At 37.1% G+C, this 27,220-nt stretch overlaps 1 protein-coding gene across 2 annotated transcripts in view; it reads left to right on the forward strand.

Annotated features, from left to right (window-relative positions):
• Positions 1-27,220, forward strand: part of OXR1 (oxidation resistance 1) — a 279,350-nt gene that overhangs the window by 62,695 nt on the left and 189,435 nt on the right. The window contains exon 3 of one of the 2 annotated variants that reach the window (XM_070748208.1): positions 12,855-12,899. The exons of the other annotated variant lie outside the window; for it this stretch is intronic. Within the exon in view, the coding sequence (XP_070604309.1) occupies positions 12,855-12,899 (45 nt within the window). The remainder of the gene's footprint in view (positions 1-12,854; positions 12,900-27,220) is intronic. 2 annotated transcript variants of the gene reach the window in all.

The following is a 27,220-nucleotide window of genomic DNA, read 5'->3' on the forward strand; positions in this document are numbered from 1 at the left end:
AGGATTACCTCTTTTTTAGCTATTTCATTTATTATGTTCATTAGGCATTGCTGATTATAATACAGAGGCAGTTCCTAGCTGTTTCCCAGTGTCATTTACTGTCTAATGTTTATACCATTGATGGCAAACCTATGGCACAAGACATATCAGTAGGCATGCGAGCTCAGGTAGTCCACTGGTAGTCGGTAAACAGCCTGTTTTCAGCCTCTAAAAGGGGTGGGGAAGGCTGTATTTGCCCTCCCAGGCTCCTAGAAAGGCTCTGAAGCCTGGGAAGAGCAAAAAATGGGCATGCCATTGCATTCCGGGATGAGAGGGTCATTATTATTATTATTATTATTATTATTATTATTATTAATTAGATTTGTATGCTGCCTCTCTCTGAAGACTGTGCCGCCTTTCATGTGCCCATGTGTGTGAAGCGCATGGAATTATGGGTGGTAGGCACACCCACATGGCCACCTACACTCCCCTTTTGGCATACATTAACCTAAGCCTGTTATATATATGATCGGTTATATGATAACGAGGGTGGGTGAAAATGCAACAAAATAGGGCTAATAATGTCTTTTTTCCTTATAAAGTATGTTTTAAGGAGACCACACTATTGAAGTACACTGCCGTTTATTTCAACAAAACTAACAGTGCACAGACTTCCTATAAGTGTAGCATCACTTATTTCAAGCAATACATCATAGAAAATTAGTTGCCATAAAGACAGCAGCAGAACGAGCAGAGTTTTGTCCCAAGCTCACAATAACCAGATTATCGAAGCCTGATTCCACCAAAATAGATGTCAAGATACAAAAGTCAGAGTGTAGATTTTGAAAAAAAAATTTCCTTTGTCTTAAATAAAACCTATTACAAGTTTAAACACATGTTATTAGACATTCTATGTCTGATATTTTTAAAGCAGAACTTAAAAACAGCTGCTGTTAAGCCCTATAACAGATATTTTGTATGTTTTCTGTGAAAGCCTTTCTTGTGATAGACAGTTGCAAAGTAGCCAGATTTTGTGTGCTTCTAATATTGCATAAACATGGGAGAAATAAATAGGGGCAGTTTTTCAGATTTTAGCAATAGTGAGCCAATCACGGAAGGCTTTGGAAACTGTGTCAGCAGCATGATATCTCACTCTTTTTCAATAGAAAAATAAAGTATGCTAGTAGTGAATCTGAAAATCTCAACAAATCTATTCTTCATGCAAATAATCACTAGAAAATTAAAACTGGGAAGCTGACAAAGGTTACTTACATCTGACATAAAGAATTAAATTTATTAGACAAGTTTTAAAAATATCATAGTTTCCTATGAGTAGAGCTTGGAACAACACTTTTGTGTAAACAAATCCATAAAGTTTTCTTGGCAACATTGCAGAAATGATTTGTCATTGCTTTCTCTCCAGCCGCTGATTTATCTTGCGAGCTTACATTTTTGTGGTCTGCATCAAAGTTTGATCCTGCTTAGTCCATGCAAATTTAGCCAGGTTTTGCCAAAGAAATTTGATGCTGTGTCTTAAGTATTTGACATTTTCACCTTGAAGTTGTTTTTAGATAATTTAAAAGGATACACTGTAAGGTTAGCTACCTTTTAGAACTCTGTATTTTCCAGAGTTCCAATGCAAATTCCCTTATGGAAATGAAATATTGTCTACAATATTTTGTAATCACAATATAGTTAAATAAAAAAAATGTATTTTGCTAACACATTAAATTATCTGTTGCAATGAGGTAGTATATAGAAAGAAAAGAATCTGATCATGAATTTATGATTAAAATATTGTTTTAATATTATTAATATTGAATATAATTAATATAATACATAATTATATGACATTATTAATATTATTTTAGGTAAAAGATAACAATTGCTTTTTTATTTCAACGGGGATTACTTATTTCAGAGATATAACAATATTTTAATTTGTTTTCTATTAATGTTTTATAAGACATGTTATAGAAATATGTCTATTTGGACCCTTTTATAAATCCTGCAGTGGGAAGTGAAATACTGCTTGTATTCAAGATTTATTAATCTTATGGCAATTATATACAAATGTTGCCTTCTTATGACATTACAAATTTCTAAATTTCAACATTTGATTTTATTTTTAAATGTAAGCATTTACCATTTAGTTTGAATTTTAGATTGGCAGTCTTAAGTACAATTACATATGCATTTTGTGCCTGGTTTTTCCATTAAAGTTTTAATTATTCACACAGCATGTAGAAAGACAATTAGTCTTCCAACTCTGCTTCAGATATCTGAAACAATTATTTCTTGATCATGCCCAGTTGAATTCCACTGACGGAAATCTTTTTTTATAAAAATGTCACCATCACGTTGTTTGTAAACACTGCTCTTCTACTAAGGTTTAAACATTGGGGAGTGGAAGAATAATTAATAGAGCAAAAAAATAAATAATAATGTTGCTCTATTTTTCGGTTGCCGGTTCTTTTAAGAATGTAGACTAATTTGTTCTCTATCAACTTCAGTTTGCAAACAACATTTAGTGGTTATATCATCTTATTTCCTCTATCAATATGATTATAATGACTTACATAAGTGTGCTAGTGAGAAGATATGGAATTAGTCAGTAAAATAAAGATGACTGTCTCCTAGAGATGGTTCAGATTAGATAGTATGACAAAATTGACTTTTGAAAAGAACCTTTAAACCATGAACAAATAGTTCCATAATAATTGAAATACAGTAATGAGTTTATTAGACTTTTCAGGATTCTGTTGGAAAAAGTTATGTTATTAAAATATTAACCCTGGTTAAGTCCTGTTCCTCCACTAATATCACTGAAATGATACCAAATTCCTATATACAGTTAACATGAGAAAATTCTTCATGCATACGATAGGAGTAATAACAGCAATCATTGGCCAACTCATTCATGCATGTTGACTTCTACATGAGCCAGAATCTTGACATACAGAAGACCTAACTTAAATTGAAGCCAAGGTATATATAATCAGCTTATCTTGGAAAAAAAACCCATTGAACTAAGGACGTATACATTAGAACAGTGATGGCGAACCTATGGCATGGGTGCCACAGGTAGCACATGGAGCCATATCTGCTGGCACGCAAGCCATTGCTGTAGCTCTGTTCCAACATGCATGTTTGTGCCAGCTAGCTGATTTTTGGCTTGCACAGAGGCTCTGGAAGGACGTTTTGGTTTCCAGAGAGCCTCTGGGGGGATGGGGGAGGGCATTTTTCAAACATGAGCCTACTGGGCCCACCAGAGGTTGCAAAACAGGCCATTTCCAGCCTCCAGAGGGCCTCTGGAGGGTGGGGAAGCTATTTTTTACCCTCCCCAGGCTTTGAATTATGGGTGTGGGCACTCGCATATGTGCGATAGCATGCATGCATGCTCTTTCGGCACCCGAGGAAGAAAAGGTTCGCAATAACTGCCTTAGAAGATACGTGTAGGATTAGACATTACTTGTACAGACTTACAATTGATTGCAATTTCAGTACAGCATAATAGTTTAGTAGGAGTGGTGTGGTGGCCTATAGGTGGAGTTTTCACCTCACAATTAGGATACTGTGAGTTTGAATCCCAGCAGCCGATAAGGTCCCACAGAATTGGCCTTCTCCGGGTCCTGTCGACTAAACAATGTCGTCTGGCAGGCCCTAGGGGAAGAGCCTTCTCTGTGGAGGTCCCGTTCCTCTGGAATCAACTCCTCCCAGAGTTCAGAACTGCCCCCACCCTCCATGTCTTTCGTAAATTGCTTAAGACCCACCTGTATCGCCAGGTATGGGGGAACTGAGATATCTCCCCCCAGGCTTATATAGTTTTATGTATAGTATGCTTGTGTTGTATGGTTTTAAATGACGGGTTTTTTAGATGTTTCTTTTTTAAATATTAGATTTGTTATATTGTCATATTGTTATTATTATTGTTGTGAGCCGCCTGAGTCTGCGGAGAGGGGCGGCATACAAATCTTATTAATAATAATAATAATAATAATAATAATAATAATAATAATTGTTGTTGTTGTTGTTGTTGTTGTTATTTCATCCAAGGTAGAGGCAGATATTTCTCTCTCTCAGCATGATGAGAATTTATCTGCTGAATATAACTGTACTTTGGTGACAGGAAGGCATCTGGCCAATAAACACCCAATTCCATTCTGTTGCACAGATTCCACTCCGCAAGGCTTATGGGACCATTAAAAGATGATGATAGTATTGTTTAATACTAAAAATCAAGATACCCAATGAAAACAAGTGACTACAAGTAGAAAACCAAATTAATGCCAAAAGGCACAATGATCAGCCTTAGAAAAAGAGATTTTAGAATAAGAGACCAAAAGAGAATGAAGTGGTAAGCAATATCTACATTTTAGGATCATCTATTAAGAGTAAAGATACCAGAAGGCCCTTATACTCTTTTCTGAGGATTTGATTGTTTTTTTTAGCTATTACACAATCCCAGTTTTCAGCAATAATGGTGCAAAGAATCCTCTGGGCTTTGGGGATGTGTGTCAAAGGGATTTTGAGTGGATGTTTTAGTACTGGGATATCTAGCTATGTTTTCAGATACTAACTGCAGCTCTACACTGTGACCTGATCCTGGTAGAATGTGAATGGTGACAGAACAATACCTTGTGAGAAAACCATTGTGTCAGAGAAGTAACAAGATCAGCACTGACACTCTCACACATGGGAAGTATCTGTTACATTTATCTAAGCTTACATTTGTCCTACAGAAATTTGCGTCTAATCTGCCTATTCCTCCTGATTATAAATGAATTGAAATCCTATAATGATGATTAAGCTATCATGTTTTCTATTATATTAAAACTTTTAGACTTATTCCGGGAAAAAATTGATGGATGGATATGATTGATGCTGACAAGGAGAATCAGTTATTTGGATTAGGTTATAAACACAAAATACTTTTTAACCTCAAGTACTTGTTCTTATTATTACTTTAAGGAATACAGACTAGAAATAACATAATAGTAGAAAACCAATTGTTCCAGAGAAGAACAATAGTAGAAAACCAATTGTTCCAGAGAAGAACAATTTATTGTTGCAGTGTTTACAATAAGGCAACAATTCACAAATATAATCTAACAATCCTTACCCCACCCCCCTGACAAAATCAAACAGTTTAATCTGTTACTGATATCTGATTGTAAAATAATTTGAAACTTTGTAGAAATATGATTAAACCAGTTGTCTTTGGCTAGATATTTGGGATAGCATGGGGATTTACTCAGTGAGCTGTTGGAACAACCTTCTTGTAGGGAATCTTTGAAATCTAAGTTAATATTTGAAATATTATGGTAAACTTATTTAAGTTCATCAGGAAAGTGGAATTTCTTGATAGAGCATATAGCGCAGACAACCTGTATTTCCAAATGCTGCATAGCAGTTAAAGTGCTGTATTTGGCAATGATAAACCTGAGTTCAAATCTTCACTCTGACATAGGATTTGCTGATTGAACTTGGACAAGTTATTATTTTTCAACATAACTAACTCAAAGATTGATTGTGCGAATGAAGTTGCATTATCAATGCATGCCGTTCAAAAATTGTAACATTTGTACAGGAACTCTGAAGCATGGCAATACTTCCTTTAAGAAAAGGGGCATAATATTCATCTTGAGCTTTAAATTAAAAATGACATTGATCCTCAAAATCTGCTTATGCAGCACTCATATTGTTCATAGGAAAGAAAAAAATTATCATTGGCATATTCAGCAAATTCTGTTTATCTGCTTCCATAAATGTATGTGTCTAAGCATTTTTAAAACTACTGCAAAACTAAGGCAATTAGAATATAAATATTCATGCCAATAATAACTAATCCTATGCTTCTTATACCAATGCTGCTAGACAGTCTTCTGATAAGTCTTCTTATTTTAATAATAAATGCAATCTTCCGGAACTTTTTGAAAATTTCATAAGAAGATAGCAATGCTTACATTGTGTTAGTTGGACAGCTTTTCAATAAAATGACATTTTAAGATATGTACTACCATTCTTTATATGAGCCTTGATGAATAAAAGGTTTTCTCCTAAAATGAGCAGAGTGGTAGTTCCAGGCATACGTATTGACAAAAGTGCCATCAGAAAATAGAGACATATTGTTTTGTACTTAATAAGATAGATTGGCTTCCTTATCATGAAGTATTTTCTTGTTGGGTTTCAATGAATTTATCTATGCTTTCAACTTACTGCAAGCATCTCTTTCTTAGTATTTAAAGAGCCTTTTCTTGGCAGATCCCAACTGCCATAAAATCAATTTTGAAAATTTCCTATTCATAAGAAATGCCTGGGTATAATTAAAAAAGATGCCAGGTATGTAGAAAAATATTTAATATTTGATTTTTGCAAAACATTAGTTAAATGCAGTATATTTTTAGCAGACAGTTAATAGCTGAATGGAAAGTTGTAAAATAACAATATTCCAATGAATGCACACATGCCTCCTTCTTAATAACCTAAAGCATCGATAAAGAGTATAGGTAGATGCTCCGTGTTGAAAATAATTTCTGAGAAATTTAAAAACTATATGCAATAGGTTTGCCGTTGGCAGAAATTACATGATATTTTACAATAATAGAGCATCATTTGTTTTTATTTAAAAACTTTTAAATATTGTTAATGTTTTGATGGATGTGTGATATATACAATATAGCAATTTGCAACCCCTAAGTTGTTGTTTAGTAACTGTTTTTTTCTTGATTTTCATGTTTGTATTGAGCAATCTTATATAAATATTCATGGAAATGGTCAGGATTCATAGACATCTTGAAATAAAATGACTAGGAGCAAACCCAAAAATATTTCTCCTCTAAAACCACTGGAAGCTACTTCACATCAGAATGAGTTAGCTGAATTACAGAGCCGACAATTTTCTACTTTCAGCTAGTCTTGCCATACTTTTTTAGCTCTCTAAATGGGTATTATTACCAAAAATTGTCCTAACTTTTAAAGATTCTAATTAACAGGTACTGGTACTGTTATTATTGAATTGTCTGTGGCATGAATCTCTTGAAATGACATAATCACAAAGACTGTAATACTTTGACAAAACAGGAATATTGCACGAGACATAACCTACAGAAGACTTTAAAAATTATGGATGAAGTTTGATTGAATTTTGTTTTGAATGGAAAAGTCAGAAATATGAAGTTTTTAGGATCATTTCTTTAGGACGTATGGCTAGTATTAAAAATATGGTGTACTTATATTAAAATATAGTATAAAACATGTTTAATATTAAAAACATGGTATATCAAGGTAGGATTGAAAAATGTACATGTGAAGGGATTTCAAACACTCAAAATCAATACATATTTCCTTTCAGTTAAAGAACATGTTTCCACCCAAAGTTGCTTTTTCAAAAGGCAAACTAAGACTTTGTTTTTCCTTGAATATGTTTCACTTCTCATGCAAGAAGCTTCTTCAGTTATTAATTGGAAAAACAAAGTCCAGTTGCCTCTTGAAAAAGCACCTTTGGGACAGCCATGATCTCAATGACTGAAAATCTCCAAAGACATGAACACTTTTCAAGAACATTATTCTTATGACCAGTAATTGGGGGGGGAATACAGTGGTACCTAAACTTACGAACTTAATTCATTCCATGACCAGGTTCTTAAGTAGAAACGTTTGTAAGAAGAATCATTTTTTCTCGTAGGAATAAATGTAAAAGCAAATAATATGTGTGATTGGTGAAACCACAGGGAAGGTGGAGGCCCTGTTTCCTCCCAGGAAATCTCCTGGGAGGAAACAGGGCCTCCACCCTCCATGGACCTCCACACTCCATGGGGCATTTTTCCCCACTTTTCCGGCCCTGTTTCCTCCCAGGAAATTCCTAGAGAGCCCCTACGGAGGCTTCTCCCTGCCTTTTCGGGTTTGTAAGTGGAAAATGGTTCTTGAGAAGAGGCAAAAACATATTGAACACCCGGTTCTTATCTAGAAAAGTTCATAAGTAGAGGCGTTCTTAGGTAGAGGTGCCACTGTAGAATAATTCATAGGGTTGATTTATATGCATAGGCAAAGGAAAATCTTCTTGCTGAAAACTGATCAGCAAATTGCAAACCAAGGATAAGACTGTCAATAGATGTGTAAGGCAGAGTGGAAATTCTATAGTCTTCCAGGACTTCCATTTGGGAAATGCTGAGATCAGCAACATTGGAACAGCAACTCAGATCTGTCATTGCTACACCCCTGACTGATTTGTTTAACCAATCCTTGTTAACAGGAGAAGTTCCTGAGGATTGGAGAATGGCCAGTGTTGTGCCTATCCACAAGAAGGGCAGTAGAGAAGAAGCTGGTAACTACAGGCCAGTTAGCTTGACATCAGTTGTAGTTAAAATGATGGAGACTCTACTCAAAAAGAGGATAAATCAGCACCTAAAAAACAATAACTTATTGGACCCAAATCAGCATGGCTTTACTGAAGGCAAATCATGTCAGACTAATCTCATTGATTTCTTTGACTATGTCATAAAGGTGTTAGATGAAGGTGGTGCCGTGGATATTGCCTACCTGGACTTCAGCAAAGCCTTTGATACGGTTCCACATAAGGAGCTGATAGATAAATGAATGAAGATTGGACTTAATCCCTGGATAGTTCAATGGATTTGCAGCTGGCTAAAGCGTAGACATCAGAGAGTTATTGTTAACGGCGAGTATTCTGAGCAGAGTCAGGTTACAAGCGGTGTGCCACAAGGGTCTGTTCTGGGTCCTATTCTTTTTAATATGTTTGTGAGTGACATAGGGGAAGGGTTGGTAAGGAAGGTTTGCCTATTTGCCTATGACTCTAAAGTGTGCAATAGGGTTGATATTCCTGGAGGCATCTGTAATATGGTAAATGATTTAGCTTTACTAGATAAATGGTCAAAGCAATGGAAACTGCAGTTTAATGTAAAATAATGCACTTGGGGAAAAGGAATCCTCAATCTGAGTATTGTATTAGCAGTTCTGTGTTAGCAAATACTTCAGAAGAAAAGGATTTAGGGGTAGTGATTTCTGACAGTCTCAAAATGGGTGAACAGTGCAGTCAGGTGGTAGGCAAAGCAAGTAGGATGCTTGGCTGTATAGCTAGAGGTATAACAAGCAGGAAGAGGGAGATTATGATCCCGCTATATAGAATGCTGGTGAGACCACATTTGGAATACTGTGTTCAGTTCTGGAGACCTCACCTACAAAAAGATATTGACAAAATTGAACAGGTCCAAAGACTGGCTACAAGAATGGTGGAAGGTCTTAAGCATAAAACGTATCAGGAAAGACTTAATGAACTCAATCTGTATAGTCTGGAGGACAGAAGGAAAAGGGGGGCCTCGATCGAAACATTTAAATATATTAAAGGGTTAAATAAGGTCCAGGAGGGAAGTGTTTTTAATAGGAAAGTGTACACAAAAATGAACAAGGGGACACAATCTGAAGTTAGTTGGGGGAAAGATCAAAAGCAACATGAGAAAATATTATTTTACTGAAAGAGTAGTAGATCCTTGGAACAAACTTCCAGCAGACGTGGTAGATAAATCCACAGTAACTGAATTTAAACATGTCTGGGATAAACATATATCCATCCTAAGATAAAATACAGAAAATAGTATAAGGGCAGACTAGATGGATCATGAGGTCTTTTTCTGTCGTCAGACTTCTATGTTTCTATGGAAGGGCCAGAGACCTCTTGGCCCTTAATTGCTTAATTCCTCTTGGTCCAAATGGGTGCATTTTCCCCTTCCACTTTTCACTAGCAAGAAACCAACATAATTTTCCCTCCTTTCTCTGTGTGCCAGTTTCTCTGAAAATCAGCAGAGGTTTGATATGTATATACAGCACGAAGTATAGCACCTAATTTAAAGAGACAGCACTGCCAGACAAGTATGCTCATTTCCCCTTTTAAAAACAAATAATGTCCCCCTTGGCATACAAAGTAGTTATGTAGATACAAGGCTCATCACTGGATATTTAGCTAGGCGATAGTGCCTGTCTTTTCTCACTGTGGTCCTTAGTGATGCCCGTCCTTGACCTGCTGTTTTCAACTTTGAAAATACCAAATATGCTTCAGACTCACCCGAAGGTGGGAGAAATTACCTTCCATGTATTGATATAAGAGTACAATAGTTAGTTAGATAGTTAGAATTCTTTATTAGCCCAGTGTGATTGGACAACACAAGGAATTTATCTTGGGTGCATATGCTCTCAGTGTACATAAAAAGGAAAGATACAATCATTAAGAACCATAAGGTACAACACAATGATAGTCATATAGTACAAATAAGCAATCAAATCATACTAGGAAACTATCAGTATACATCAGAAGAATACAAGCAACAAGTACAATCATACATTGTAAGTGGGAGAAGATGGGTGATAGGAAAAATGAGAAGATTAATAGTAATAGTAATGCAGACAGTAAATAGTTTGTCAGTGTTGAGGCAATTATTTGTTTAGCAGGGTGATGACATTAGGGGAAATAAACTGTTGTTGTGTCTAGTTGTTCTGATGTGCAGTGCCCCGTAGTGTCGTTTCTGAGGGTAGGAGTTGAAACTATTTCTGTCCAGGATGTGAGGGATCTGTAAAAATTTTCACAGCCCTCTTTTTAACTCATGCAGTATACAGGTCCTCAATGGAAAGCAGGTTGGTAGCCATTGTTTTTTCTGCAGTTCTAATTACCCTCTGAAGTCTGTGACAGTCTTGTTAGGTTGCAGAAGCAAACCAGACAGTTATAGAGGTGCAGATGACCGACTCAATAAGCATCATAAGTGTGTACAAGAAGGTGTGATGTCATGCATCTTACATAGACATCTTATAAGTGCTATTACAACATATTAATTATCACAGACTGAGAGGGATAAATGTACAGGTTTAAATGCCTGTGACAAATTCCCTGGTGTGTACAAGAAGGTGTGTCGCCATGCACTGAACTTGAGATATATTCTGTAATAAAGAAGGAAACTGTAGTAAGGCCTTATAATCTTGAACACTACTCCCTTCCTGGTTCAGATTTGATAATGAGTAGTTGGATTGGAGATTGGCCATGTCTAGAAGAATGCTACATTTTCTGTGAAGAAGATAGAACAGACCTCCCAAATTGGTGGCCTATAGGCCAGATGTGTCACACACAGGCCACAACCATCCCGGCTCCACAAAGGCAAAAAAGTCATGATACGTCAAGTGACATATTGAGTTTGACACTTGTCAGATAAAGGAATGCATATGGCATGCACAAATGCAACAGGTTCATGGCGGGCAATGGTACAACGATCCATTGTAAGTCATGTAATTTACCTTGTTCGCAATTTACAGTTTTATCCAAAGAAGCAATTTTAAGATGTGTGAACTTCAGTTTCCTTATATTGATGAAGATTCTGACTCATCTGGGTAGAGTTGTCTGGAAATTGAGTCACAACAACGACAACAATAACAACAAAACAACAAGCCAGTTGCTACGGCCCAGCTTCTGTTCAACTCCTGAAATTATTTAGGCAGCATACTGAGTATTGAAGTTCATACATCTTAAATGTTGGGAAACACTGGTCTAAAATACTCCATTATGGCAAAATCATTTCTACAATAACTGGGTGATGATGTGGACATTCTTTCAGGCATTAATAAGGGAATAACTAGAGAGAGAAATTTCTGTATTTAGGATTTGATTTCTGTGCACACTGATATTTAGATAACCATGTTGGATTTAAATTTTTCTAGGATGCCTTCTGGGAGACCTCAATCCTTGCTTAATTTTGATTTTTAAAAATACCGCCTTTCTCAATGGAAGTTTAGCTTCTGGAAGAAGTTCTGTGGGGTTGTTTTTTTTTTTTTTAATTAGACAGTATTTACTACTGGATTTTGTTTACCAGATTTATAACACTTGCTAATTGATTGCAGCTTGAGAAAACCAGACTGTTTTATAAAAAGTTTGAGGTCCTAAATTAAGGTTTTCCATCTGACAATTTGGTAAGATAGGCTTGAACTTTGTAGCCACTCACATTTCATCTGAAGGTATAATGCCTCTTGTTTCTTCTAAGTTTTATATCCTTTTCCTCTTTCTATATTGTTTTTATTTTTGCATTTATGTCTGTAATTAATTGGGATTATGGATCAAAACAATAACAATGCTTTTATGTTGATATGTATTGAACATCAATCAATTCAATCAATTCAGGTACCCTATGCATTTCTGTTTTTGTAGATTGATAGAGCACATCTAAAAATCTGTTGAGTATAACGTGGAATTTTATCTTTCATAAATTCTATGGCATATACAAGGGCAATTACTCACATACTTTTCTTTAAAGCAGAAATAATATTGAAATAAAATATTATTCTTAGTGAAAATTAACTTGATTTCTTCTGGAAATGTTTCAGGCAGAGCCACTGAACTATGAATTAGTATGATAGAGGCCATGGCTTGAAATCCCAACAGGGAAAAAATGGAAAATGATTTAAAGTTAAAGTGAGATTTAACAATGTTTCAAAGCCCAGTAATTGGCAACAGTTACATTGGCTCAACACTTTTCTCTGTGACTAATCAGCAAAATATATGAAAATTAATGCTAAAACAGAGGAGACATCAAATAGCTTTGAAACAGATGGAAAGGGGAAGTAAAAGGGTAAATAAGGGGTTATCTTTCAAATCAACTCATACTTTATATAAAATGAGTTCAGAATAATTATGAACTTGTATGACTGAAAAAGTGTAAGAGGTTGAGAAGCTCATAATCACTTATATTTTGCCATTGTTCAATACTGGAACATTATTTTATAACCTATGGTCTGTAGGACATCTTGCACATTGCTTTAACTTGGTAATTGCATTCATGTTATTAGTCCCATGAGGAAGAATATTATTCTTACTTTTGCAGATGGGAACTGAGGCTCAGAGATAGTGACTCAACAAAGGCCACCCAGTGAGTATTAGATTCACTTGCATGCATGCTAAACCTTGTGAAACATGTCATTCCATGGTTATTTCAGATGCATGTGCATGATTTCAGTTGCTATAAACTCATCATTTTTAGTTATCCAGGTTTTTTTTAATGGGCAAAGGGAAATCATAAGAAACTTTGAACCTTAAAACTTATTATGATGCATAATATTTGACGTAACTATATAAAAAAATAGCTGGTGAAAACTTCAGGAATAAAACTGCAAGGGAGAGGGAGACAGAGTGCGCTGTTTATTGTAGTGGTTAAGACATCAAATTAGAAATTAGGAGAATGATTTCTTGTCTACTTTGGCCAGTCTTTCTCTCTCAACCCTAGGAAAATGTCAATAACAAAGCACCACTGAATATCTTGGCAAGAAAAATGACTTTTACAGGCAGTCACCTGCAGGGAGTCAAGATTAACTTGAAGATACATAATAAGATAATTATGCAATTGAGACTTTGGCAATAAAAGATCAGACTTCATAACATATTTATGAAGATTATCTAGTCAGTTTTCCTAAGGAAGTCTTCCAGCATTTCAGAACATTGTTGTTGAAAATGCTTTTCATATTGTAAACGTAGCTCCAAGTCAAATGGGTCTGATACTTTGGATGGGAATGTCATCTTCATAACTGGCAGATGGGGAAAAAGTCAATGAACCCTAAAAACAAAACGGAAGGATTGGTCTCAGTTTGAGGATCAGAGAAGAGATGGGAGTAGGTATAGTAAGTCAAGGGACAAATAGAATCAAATTGGTCAAAGCAATTCCCATTAACACTTGCTCTCTGGAAAATAAGCACATTCCTTGAGTCAACCTTGAGCCTGCTGAGATTCAATCTGCCAAACTGCTGGCAGCCGGTGCAAAAGTAGCTTGCGGTACTGCAGTCTAACCATTGCGCTATTGAGGCTCTTCAACCGTAGTCCTTCTTTTCACTACATTATACAATCCCTGCCATCGTTCTTTCATTTTTAATTCTCCAGGCCCTTAATCACCTTAGGTCTCTGCACTCTCTCCAGAGTTTCAACATTTTTGTTATAATGTGACTAAAACTGGATGAAGTATTCCAGGTGTGGTCTTAGTGAGATTTTATAAAGAGGTGTTAATATGTCACATGGTCTTGATTCTATCGCTCTGTTTATGCAATGCAAAAGGGTTGCATTGGGGTTTTTTTGGGGGGTTGTTGTTGTTGTTGTTGTTGTTTTGTTTGGCTGTTTGCTGCATGCTGAACTTGAAGATAATTCTTCCTGAAATAAATAACATACTGGAATATTTCAGATTCATTGGGGTTACAGTGTAGGGAGAAAAGCTTAAATATTCTTGATTTCCAAAGTTTTGCTGTTTTCTTTCAGCAAACTATAAATTGTTTAGTTCTACTGCTTTTTCTGTGAAGCTCTGCATTGTTAAAACCTGTACCTTGCTATCCTTACTAATTGTTTATCTCAATCATCTTCATCCTTAATGGTAGTCCTGTTTGCATATGCCTTTTGCTGTGTCTGAAACTTAAAAATCATCAATTATTCTATGATCAGGATTATAATTAACATTCCTATTTTCTTATACCTTTTTGGATCTGCTCTGCAGTGAAGAGCCGAAAGCTAGGCTCAATATTGCAACTAGAATTAGTATGAAATTGCATATCATTATGAGTAGATATAAATAAGTGCAACTACCAAACTTGGATGCAAGTTATAGGTATAAAAATGAATGTTGATTTAAGGGAGAGAAAAGAGAGAGCTAGCAGGAGTTTGCTAAAGAATTCAATAGAAAGAAGGAAGCAGAGTGATCAAAGAAACTGTAGATTCTGAGGGATTTATGATGAGCAATGGGGAGTGGAAAGGTTATCTTCTGAATAGCTGTTGATTACCCATTGTAGATGATTAGGCGATTGCTTCCTGCTTCGTAAACAGAGAATGTAAGAGAAATGTAAGGCAGTCTAGTTCCAGGAGAAAGCCCATGAATGTAAGCGTTTACAGTTGTTCGTGAAAAACAACAAACAGGAGTTTTCTGGAGAATGACAAGACACAAATCTTTGGATGGTACTTTAGGAAGCCAAAATGAAAATGAATGGACCAGAGATTTTATTTTTCTTCCCAATATATAACTGCAGTTCATTTAACATGCAGACTCATTTAACAGTTCTTGAGGCACAGGTCAAAGCATTGGAGAATTTAATAGCCATGTTTTAGCTATTGAAAAAGGAAGGGAAGGAGAGTCTTGAATAGAAACAAATATTTTTATTTTATTTATTTTATTTTATTTATATATATTTGTCGTACAAGTGTACAATTATAGTTTGTAGTAACATAACAAAGTATAAAGAGGTGATAAAAAGGATAATAGGACAGAAGGACAGGGACGGTAGGCACAATAGTGTGCATGGCATTGGACCAGAATACCTCCGGAACTACCTGCTACCGCACGAATCCCAGCGGCCGATAAGGTCCCACAGAGTTGGCCTTCTCCGGGTCCTGTCAACTAAACAATGTCGTCTGGCGGGCCCCAGGGGAAGAGCCTTCTCTGTGGCGGCCCCGGCCCTCTGGAATCAACTCCCCCTGGAGATTAGAACTGCTCCCACCCTCCTTGTCTTCCGTAAACTACTTAAGACCCACCTATACCACCAGGCATGGGGGATTTGAGACACCTTTTCCCCCAGGCTTATTATAATTTATGTTTTGGTATGTATGTGCTGTTTGGTTTTAATTATGATAGGGTTTTTAGTTTTTTAATATTAGATTTGTGCCTGTATAATACTGTTTTTATCGTTGTTGTGAGCCGCCCTGAGTCTTCGGAGAGGGGCGGCATACAAATCTAATAAATTATTATTATTAAATTATTGTTATTATGCACGCCCCTTACAGACCTCTTAGAAAAGGGGAAAGGCCAACAGTAGATAATTTAAGGTTGAAGATCTTGGGGTTAGGATCAGGTAGTGAGTTCTAGGCATCACTCGGTTGCTGAAGTCATATTTTCTGCAGTCAAGTTTGGAGTGATTTACATTTAGTTTGTATCTATTACGTGCTCTTGTGTTGTTGATGTTGTTGAAGGTGAAGTAGTCACTAACAGGAAGGACGTTATGGTGTATGATCTTATGAACAACAGTTAAATCAGTTTGGAGGCGACGTAGTTGTAGATTGTCTTGCCGTAGTATTTGAAGTCTGGAGGAGTACAGTAGTTTGTTTCGAGAGGAGGAGTGAAGGACTCTTCTTCTGAAATATTTCTGGACTCTCAATTGTGTCAATGTCTGTTATGCAATGTGGGTTCCATACAGGCGAGCTGTATTCGAGTATTGGTCTGACTAAAGTTTTGTTAGCTCTGGTTAGTAGATCAGTGATTCTGGAGAAGAAGCCACATAAGGTTAGGTTTGTAACTCTTAGTGCTTTTTTAGCAATGTTGTCACAGTGAGCTCTGTATATGAGTATTCCAAGGTCTTTGACAGGGCGAGGGTTAGCTATGAGTTCGTTACTTCCAAGTGTGTATTTAGTATTCTGATTCTTTTTACCAATGTGTAAGACAGAGCATTTGTTGATTGATATTTGAAGTTGCCAGTTGTTAGACCATTCAGCCAAATGATCGAGGTCCTTTTGAAGTGTAGCAGCATTGTCGGTAGTATTACCAAATAGTTTAACATCATCACCAGCAAAGAGAACACAGTTGCTTGTAATGTGGTCACATAGGTCGTTTATGTAGGGTATGAAGAGAGTTGGTCCTAAGACACTGCCTTGAGGGACTCCACTGTTGACATGAGCGGGATTAGACATGGCACTTCCTATTTTGACTTGTTGTCTGTTATGCAAGAATGCTGTTAACCAATCATGTAGTGGTCCAGAGATGCCATAGGATTTTAGTTTATGAAGCAATTTGTCGTCAACTACAGAAGCAAGACTCCTTACAAGCAAGACTCATTAGGAAACATACTCAAGCAGAGAAGCAATGGCCATAGATGAGAAAAACAACAGGCAGGAAGAGATATAAAGGATACTACTCCCCCCCCCCCCCCCCGTGTAATTTGGAAATCTTGCTCAACCAGATTCTGAGCCCTTGGGGAAATAAAAATAGATACCACAGAATGGAGATGAAATGCACAGGAGATGAAACAGTGATCTGTGAGAAAGCATGATAGCTTGTAATTCAATATGAGAAATATGAAACAATGCTGAGTGATTCTTATGAATCCAGACAGGATTCATAAGATGAAAAATCAGGGATAGAGCAGTGCTTTCAAGATTACCAAATCAATTGACCATTATCTTTTCTTTCTAAATCGTCAATAGTCTGCAGATATGTTGTGATATGTTGGACTTGGAATCCTTAGAAAATCAAACATTTAGGCTCATGTGGTATTCTTTGATATAACAAAATTAAAAAGGGAATGGAGAATCAATGATTATTTATGCAAATGTTATCCCTGGGAAAGAATTGGTTTCTGGGATCATAGCCTGAGTTAACTAGATCATGGGTTGGTGGCATGAGATAATTCTCATCTTGCAAAGTCTTCTAAAAATGTGCTTGGGTCATAGGGCCTGTCAAATTTTTCAACTTTTAATTTCAAACCATTAAGGGTGCTCAAAAGTTGTGACCTGCCTTGGGGATTGCAAAGACATTTTGGTTACTTTAGTATAATATAGGTGCTTGGTAAGAAACTATATAAATATAGTAACTTTTAAACATTTTGTTTGTATCATTTGGCTAAGGCCCGGTGAGCTCGATTAGAAAGGCTTTAAACTGGAGTAGAACTGAAAATTCTGAAATAAGGACCTCATATACTCATTCGAGCTCCCAAGAAGGTAGGAGTGTTGTTGAATTGGGGCCAGCTACAAAATGAAAATTCATGAACATTAGCTCATAAAATTCATAGCAGTCTCTGTCTGTATACTAATGCTTAGATTAACTTGTTTTTGAGATGGATATGAATTAATAGGTTTCATAGTTTTGCACCTTATGATTAGAGTATAGGATTGGATTTGTTAAACAAAAAGAGCAGAAGCCATTGAAAGGAAGAGTTATACAGGTAGTCCTTGACCTATGACCACGATTTCCATTGCTAAGCTAGGTCATTGTTAAATGAATTGCACCCAATTTTACAAAGATTTTTTGTTTTGCTTTTGCCACAGTTAAAATGAATCACTGCAGTTAAGTGATTTACGCAGCTGGTCAGTGCCACTGATTTTGGAATGATGGCAACTGTTATAAATACATGATGGTTTTTGATCTCATGACCATGGGGATGCTGTGAATATCCTAAATGGTTTAAGTCATTTTTTAAAGATTGCATTTGTTCAAAAACAATGTAAATGGACAACCTTATTACTATGTGTTCTGTCGGGCTCTCTGGTAGACTGCTCCCAAAAATTCACAGGTACAAATTATAGACAGACACACGTTTGAAAATTCAAAACAATGTTCTTTATAATGAAAATTCACTTAAACCAAGCCCTCTTTTGGTATAGCAAAGAGCACACGTCTCCAAACAAACCGGTAATTTGTACAAGTCCCTTATCAGTTCTGTGATACTTAGCTTGCAGCTGTGAGGCAATTCACAGTCCTTCTTCTTTCACAAAGTGAAACACACTTTGCTCTGGTTTAGTTCCAAAGCGGGGAAAAATCAGCACACAAAAGGTCAAAGCAGTCACGAAACACAACTATCAGATAATCCTCCACAATGGCCAAACCCACAGGCTGCTATTTATAGCAGCCTCACTAATCACCACAGCCCCACCCAACCACAGGTGGCCTCATTTTCTTTGATAATAATCTCTCAGTTGTTGTTGCCTATGCATCGCTCTCCACATGCGTGGCTGTATCATTAACTCTTGTTCTGAATCCAAGGAGGAGAGAGATAATTGATCTCCTTCTGAGCTGTCTGCCACACTCTCCTCCTCCCTGTCACTCATGTCTTCTTGGTCAGAGGAACCTTCATCAGTAGATTCCACCGGGGGCAAAACAGGCCTGCAGCATGTGGATGTCTCCCTCACATCTACAGTCCTTGGGGCAGGAGCTGTCATTTTATTGTCAATTGAGTTCAACATAACTGGGGTATTTCAGTTATATTGAATTACAACTCACACCTTCTACAACTAGTGTGACTAATGGATAGAAATTATGGGAATTACTGATTTGGAATATGCTAGGTATCTTTGAATAAGTTTGATCTCACTAGTATCCTAATGGGTATCATCCTTACAGCCTTAAGATTATCAGCCTTAGAGGCTTATCTATTGAAACCAAGATCCTGTAGTTTAAAAGTAGGTGATCTATCCCATCTACCAATAGTTACAATTGCACAATAAAAACCAGTTCAGAATTCTTTATCTTTCACACTTGACAGATTAGATCCTGCTGACAAGGATATAGCATAAAATAATGTTCCTTATTGATCATTAGTACTGCTGTTATTTTGTCAGGGTTTTTTTCTCCTCTCTCTGTCTTTCTGTCTCTCACAAACATTTTACTTTAAACCTCATGATTTATTATTTTAATGCATTGATTTAAATGCCTAAGCATTAAGGAAGGACGTTAGGTTCTGAAACAAATGATATGCCTTTTACATTACTTCATCAACAATGCAGTGCATAATTATTTTGAAAATGGGAGAGAGAAAAAAATAGAACTATTATTTCCATTTTGAAATGCCAGGACAGAAAACAAAACCATGAATTCAGAGAAGTGCACAGATTTGTCATGGTTTAACGTCATGTGCTGTTTTAAGAACAGACATAATTATGAGACTATGGTCACAGTTTTATTCTTTCCAACAGAAAACCATTACTGTAATTGCCATCTGCATATATTGCCCTTCTTAGAATTCACATCAGAATGAAACATGACCTCCATTAAATTGTATGCTATTTAGACTGTCTCTGGTACACCCTCCTCTTCACAGGGAATATTAAAGAGATGCAACCCAGCACTTTTTCTTTTGCCAAGGATGTTCTGTTTGAAGATGACAATCTTATAAGTAACCTTGAAGAGAAGAACTATGTTGGATGATGATGATGATAATGATGATGATGATAATTATTTATTAAATTTATATGCCACCCTTCTCTTAAGACTTGGGGCGGCTTACAACATATAAAAACAGTATACATCAAGATATGATTAATTAAAATTAAGAAGTACATTTAAAAAACTAAAAAAGACTATTAGCACACTTGTCCATTCAAACAAGCCCACTCTACATTCATTGGCCAGCGGGTAGAATTTAATGACCCCAAGCTTGGTGGCATAAATGAGTCTTTAGACTCTTACAGAAGGCAGGGAGGGTGGGGGCAACAGCTCTTCCCCTGGGTCCTACCAAGTGACATTGTCTAGTTGACAGGACCTGTAGAAGGCCGACTCTGTGGGACCTAATGATGAAGAAATTATCTACAACTGTATCATAGCGGTCAGGGGTTGTTGTTTTTTGCTGGATTTGGCATTAATTACTAGTATATGTGCGGAACCGAGCAGTGCGGGTTTCTGCATTTGACTGATGGTCATTTTGTTGATTTTGAGCTGTTTTAAATGTAATACCAGTACTTTTGGGACAGCACCCAGTGTTCCAATCACCACTGGAATTACCACTGCTAGTCTGTGCCATAATCATTGAATTTTGGTTTTTAAGTTCTCATATTTCACAACTTTTTCATAGTCTTTCTGTCTGTCACATTTTACTTTAAACTCGCTATAGCCTGGTATTGCGATGTTGATGATAGTTACCTTGTTTTTCTCAACCAGCATAACGTCTGGTGTATTATGCACCAGTACCCTTATCTGTTTGTATGTGAAAATCCCACAAGATCTGATTTTCAGCGTCTTTTTCAGGCTTATGTTCCCGCCACTTGTAGCAGGGTCTAGGACTTTTAGCTTCTTCCACTTCTCCGAGCCTGTTTCGTTCCCAGCCTTCTGTCCTCCAGCCATCCGGTGCTGCCTTTTCTCCCTGTTCCTTTTGCCAAACGGGCTCAAAAGCACTTACACCCTGGCCTTTTGGATGCAGGGGATACTTTTCTGTTAGCCAATCAGAGGATTTGTTACTTTTCATTCCCTTCCACTCTGCGCGTGTGTCTGGAAGCAGCCTTTTTAGGAGAAGGAGTTTTATTACACTTCCCTCCTGAACCTTATTTAACCCTCTAACATATTTAAATGTTTCGATCATGTCTCCCATTTCCCTTCTGTCCTCCAGACTATACAGATTGAATTCATTAAGTCTTTCCTGATAAGTTTTATGCTTAAGACCTTCCACCATTTTTGTAGCCCGTTCAATATCTTTTTGTCAATATCTTTTTGTAGATGAGGTCTCCAGAACTGGACACAGTCTCACCAGCGCTCTATATAGTGGGATCACAATCTCCCTGTGCTTTTGCGCCCATTCTGCGAAAGGGCCAGAGAAACCAACCCCTGAAACCAACTTTTCCTAGAGATTTACACTGCCCCCATTCTCCTTGCCTTTCGAAAGGGGTTAAAAACACATTTATGCTGGCAGGCCTGGGGATTGTGTGCTTTGTTCTGACCATTTGTATGAAAGAAGTATGATTGATTGTTTTAATAGTGGGCTTTATATATTTTTAATGTTTTAAACTGTATTATTATTTACTATGTTTATTTTCATCATTGTGAACTGCCCTGAGACCGTGAGGAGAAGGGCGGCCTATAAATGGAATAAATAAACAAACAATAACAACAACAACAAGAAGTTCCAGTGTTCCAGAAAACATTTTCAGATTTTGGTCTATGATAATCTTAAAATAGTCCTTAACTTGGTTTAAAAACATAACTATTCCAAATGTAAAGGGGAAAAAAACCTTTCAGGACACATCTCCCTCCTAATTTGCATTTTTGCTTTCCCAGAAAAGTAGGGTTGTCTACCCTTACTATGTAGTATTCAAGCATCCGTCTTCTCTTGCTTAAGAACAATTTAATTTGACCAGAAAGCCTCTTTGGCTGCCCAGGAAGTCATGAGCCTGAGAGGGCAGGAGAGGGACAAAGGCAGGGTGGCCAAATTTTTCCAGCTGAGGGAGTACAGTTCCTAAATAATAATTTTCAGCCTGCAGGCTGCAAAAGGTTATTTGATGGCATGGTAATGTCACTGAGCAGATGTGACATTTCAGTAGAAGGAGCCTGAACTTTTTTGGGGTGGACATGGCTGTAGTTTGCCTTGAAGAAGTTTAGTGTATCTATTTACATTTGCATTGGTGGGTTATTTTGTTTTTCAGTATGGGTCACACAAGCTATCTTTGTCACTGAATATTCTCCGACTTGTGGGGAGTTCCCATAAATCTGCCTGATTTGTGGTGGTGGTGGGGGCACCTGCATCCAGACCAAAATGTTCATGTTGTTCATACATTCAGCCATTCTTAATGATCTGATGGAGATCAGTGGAATGATTGACTCTCAGTAGCTGTTTCTTTGAGTTTCTGTAAGCTCGGATGCCATCAGGGGTGGCTATCATGTCTTCTTTTGGCTTCCTTTTCAATTACCTTTAATAAATATTGAGGGTTTTTTTTTCCTGTGGACATCACATTATGTATCCAGACATGTCATGTTTAGCATCATTTTCAGAGTTTTTAGAGTGCAACCAGGGAAGGGCTGCAAAATATTTTACTACCACACTGTGGGTGGGGCTAGGCAGCCATGTGACCAGGTGGAAGTAGCTTGACGATCATATGACGGGGTGGTGGTGGCTTACAGGTCATGTGATTGGCTTAAAGATGGCCAATTTGACTTCACTCACATCAAGAGTTTGGGTTAGGGTGCCTGGCCTCTCCTCGCCTCAAAGAGATACAATTTCCCTATCTATTTACTATTACTGAACATCCAAAATATACAATTTAATTCTATGTATGTATGTCATATGTGTACATACATATTACACACAGGCACACAAAAATATACATTATTTATTATATAAACTATATGTGTATGTACACACACACGCGCATGCACAATTATTCTAAAATTATACACATTCAACCTCATTTACTGTGATAGGAAAAAAATACTCAGAGCCCAGAAGGAAAAAAAAAGAAAAAAATTCAAAATGTTTGTACCGGTTCTGCGTACCTGAACATACCTGTTGGAGCCCATCACTGGCCATTCAACTCTCAAGGAAAAGTTCTAATTTCTAATGATTCAAACTTTACAGTCAGACATTACCATTGAGAAATCCATGATCTTAACAGTGCCGTCGAGGTCTTATAGTCCAGCTTCTTGCTCAACCAGGAGACCCTATAACTATTTCAGACCAGTGATTCTTCAATGTATTCATAAAGGCTTCCAATGATGGAGCATCCACAAGTTTTGAAGGCAAGCTGTTCCATTGGTTACCGTATTTTTGGAGTATAAGATGCACCGTTTTCTCTGCTAAAAGAGGCTGAAAATTTGGTTGTGTCTTATATTCTGAATGTAGCTTTTTCAAAACTTTTTCTTTCAGCCCTAACAAGGCACCAACAATCTTCCTGGCTTGCAGGTTTTTTCATTGCTACAAAAAAGGGTTTTTCCCCCCAAGTCCTAAATATTTGCAGACTTTTTTTCATTGCTACCCACTCCCAAAAAAGTTTTTTAAAGTCGTAACCAGGGGATAAAATAATGTGCTGAAGCTGACTAGACTAAGGATGCTAGCCAGATCAATACCTGGTAGGCAGACTTTCCCCCCATATTTTCCTCCCCCAAAACTAAGGTGTGTCTTATATTCCGCTCCGTCTCATACTTTGAAAAATACAGTAATTGTTCTCACAATTAGGAAGCTTCTCCTTAATTCCAGGCTGCTTCTCTCCTTGATAAAGAAGATAAAATGCTACTTTCTTCTCGGCCTGTTTGGATTACATTGGCATTGCCTGTTGACCTAATCTTTGTTAGTTTTTAAAATATTAATTTGGTGCATTCTTTTTTACCTTCAACAAGAGAATGATTGCATCTTGTTTGCATGTGGCCACAAAAACAGTAAGATCAGCATTCTTGGAGTTTTTCCAAGTAATTTTAATTCAGGTTTCTAGCTCTTCTCCTGCAGCATTTTCTCGTGATATATTTTATATGTGAAATAAATACACTGCTCAAAAAATAAATAGAACACTTAAAAAACAGAATATAACTTCAAGTAAACCAAACTTCTGTGAAATCAAACTGTCCACTGATTGACAGTCAATTTTACATCCTGTTGTGCAAATGGAATAGTTGTGCAAAAAATGAAATATTCAATGAGAATATTTCATTTATTCAGATTTAGGATGTGTTATTTGAGTGTTCCCTTTATTTTTTGAGCAGTATAGATAGGATGACAGAATACAGGTAGTCCTTGAGTTACAACAGTTCATTTAGTGATCGTTCAAAGTTCAAACAGCACTGTGAAAAGTGACATATGACCCTTGTCATACTTATTGCCATTGCAGCATCACATGATGGTCACATGATCAAAATTTGGATGCTTGGCATCTGAGTCATGTTGCAGTGTCCAAAAGTCATGTGATCTTCAGACAAGCAAAGCCAATGGGGAAGCCAGATTCACTTAAACAATTGTGTTACTAATTTAACAATTGCAGTAGTTCACTTAACAATTGAGTCTGTGGAGAAGGGCAGCATAGAAATCCAACCAAATAAATAAATAAATAAATAAACAGTGGCAAGAAAGGTTATAAAATGGGTCAAAACTCACTTACCAAATGCCTTGCTTAGCAATATAAATTTTGGGCTCAGTTGTGATCATGAGTTGAGGACTACCTATATCAGTGATGGCGAACCGCTTTTTCCTTGGGTGCCGAAAGAGCGTGCGTGTGCGCTATCGCACATGTGCAAGTGTCCATAATTCAATACCCTCTGGAGGCCGGAAATGGCCTGTTTCCCAACTTCTGGTTGTTGTACATACTCCTGATCAATTGGAGGATGATGAAGATATTGAGGACTCGGATTCAGATAGTGTTTATGATGTGGTGGGGGGCCCAGGGTTACAGGTAGTAGAACAGGTGGGAGGCCAGCCACAGGATGGAGCTATGAGTTCAGGATCTAGTGAGGGAGAATCAGATGCTCGCTGGGTTAATCCTAAATTCAGAAGGATTCAGAAACGTAGAGAGCAAAGGTCTGGAAGAAGATATTAAGGAGAAGAATGGGTTAAATATTGTTGTGAGGTATTCGGCACATCAGGGGGCTAGTGGAGAAGAAGGGTAGAGTTTCAACGTTGCTGAAAAGAAATATGGATGTGTTTTCACCATGCTAAAATAAGCCAAAGTATTTTGTATTGTATTTAGTCAGTGCTGCTGGTTTTTTTTAAGCTATGTAGTTAGGAAATAAATCTTGTCTATGTGAAGCAGGAAAAGGAATGTGAGAAATGCGGCTAAGAGAGAGATAACAGACTGAGTGATGTCTGTAATGTGTTGAAGTACAGGAGAGCAGAGAAATAAACGGAGTTGCTTTATTCATGAAATGATGCATTTAATGAGAGTCATTTGTAATTACTAAACTTCTACCAGAAACCAGAACACTGGTGGGCTCATATTTCACCCTCTCCAGGCTCCAAAGGCTTCCCTGGGGCCAGGGGCAGTAAGAAATGCCCTCCCCTATCCCCCCCGAGGCTCTCTGAAAGCCAAAAACACCCTCCCAGAAATCAGCTGGCCAGCACACACGTGCATGATTGAGCTGAGCTAGGGCAACAGTTTGTGTGCCAGCAGATATGGTTCCGTGTGCCGCCTGTGGCGCCTGTGGCACATGTGCCATAGGTTCGCCATCCCTGACCTATACAATCTTTTTATATTTATTTTCTACTTTATAACTGATAAGTTGTTCTATAACCTGTTCGAATTATGATTTCCCGGTCAGCATATAAATTCTTCAGTGTGCAGATGTTCAGATGAAAAGATCTGCTGCATTGTTGACAGTTCATCGTGGTCCATGACGTCAAGAGCCATGATATAAATAATTAAGCCAAAATAAGTGACTTTTGGCTACAGTATTGCCTTTTCCTTTAGCTATTGCTATTTGCAATTTAATGTTCATGTGAAATATGCTTCTGCCAGTTCTAAAACAGCTTGGGCTTCTTGTATTTTTTCTTCTGTGTAGTATTGAAGGATCAATTGCCAAATTTTTACATTATCTTATTAACATAGTTTATAAGTTTCCGCAGCGCCTTTTTATATTAAAATGTAGATTAAACTTTTCTGAGATTATTACATAGCAACTGCTGTGTTTTCTGCTCTTGTTTATAAATCACAATCACACCTTAACGGCATCAATTTTACAAATTTTTAAACAGTTCTGTTTATACTTTCTTGATTCTTGTAGTGTTGATATTATTTTTGTAAGACCTGCAAACAAAATATATCTGGCTGTAGTTCAGTGATCTTACTATTGTAATATCAAGGGATCTGGGGGTGTTTTTATACAGTTCTCCAGGGTATTTGTTATACCACTCCTTTGCAATTGTTTTCTGAATAAAACCTTTGTGTTCTTGTCTTTCATTATGACCATGTTTGTGTAAAAAAAAATAACTTTGACTTTGTCCTTCAACCTAGATCATTGCATTCAGTATATTGGTGCTGTTTATTTAGGTATATCCTCTTGAGCTAAAGGACACTCAGATGCCTTAATAGGTGTGACAATATTCACTTTTGAATATGATTTTGAAGCTATTGGGCAGCAGGATAGACACCTAGGTTTTTTTTAATCTCAGGCATATCAGCTTCTCATAGCTAATTACCATCACCTGCTGAAGTCAGAACCCAAGCAGATGAGTCACTGCTTATATTCAGAGTTTTGTTTTCTTCACTGCACCTCTTTGATATTATTACTTGCCATTTCTGAGCAGGAAGGACAAAAACAAGGACCAGCACTCTCTCCCTTGTCTTTTGGCAGCCATAGGGTTTAGTTTCAGAGAAAAGGGCAAAAGAGAAGGAGCCGTGTTTTATTGATAACCATGTGCAAAGTTGCAGAAAGGATCACATATCTTTTTACAACCAGACATTCTGTATTTATGTTTGGAAAGGGTCGTTTCAATTGAAGATGTCCCTGGGCTTCATATGCTGAGTGATCTTTTAAACATTCCCTTGAGCTGAATAAAATGGTAAGGAAGGGGAAAGAAAAATCTCTTTGGTTGGATTTTAAGGAAGAAGATGATAACTTTCAGATTTTATTTTCTTTAAACATAAGGGCATAAGTATTGTGAGTGCTCCTCATCCAACTCTGGTAATGATAGATTCTGAGGAGGATGAGCCAGGTCCATCTTGGTACCCTGGGCCAGTGGTGTTGCCAGCTGATGCAGAGAGCGAGAGTGAGGAAGAAATAGACCTGGATGATCCTGAAAGACCACCAGAGGTGGCAGATGTGTCAATGACAGTAGA

Source organism: Erythrolamprus reginae, chromosome 3, assembly GCF_031021105.1.
Source record: "Erythrolamprus reginae isolate rEryReg1 chromosome 3, rEryReg1.hap1, whole genome shotgun sequence".
In the NCBI taxonomy this organism is placed as follows: Eukaryota; Metazoa; Chordata; class Lepidosauria; order Squamata; family Dipsadidae; genus Erythrolamprus; species Erythrolamprus reginae.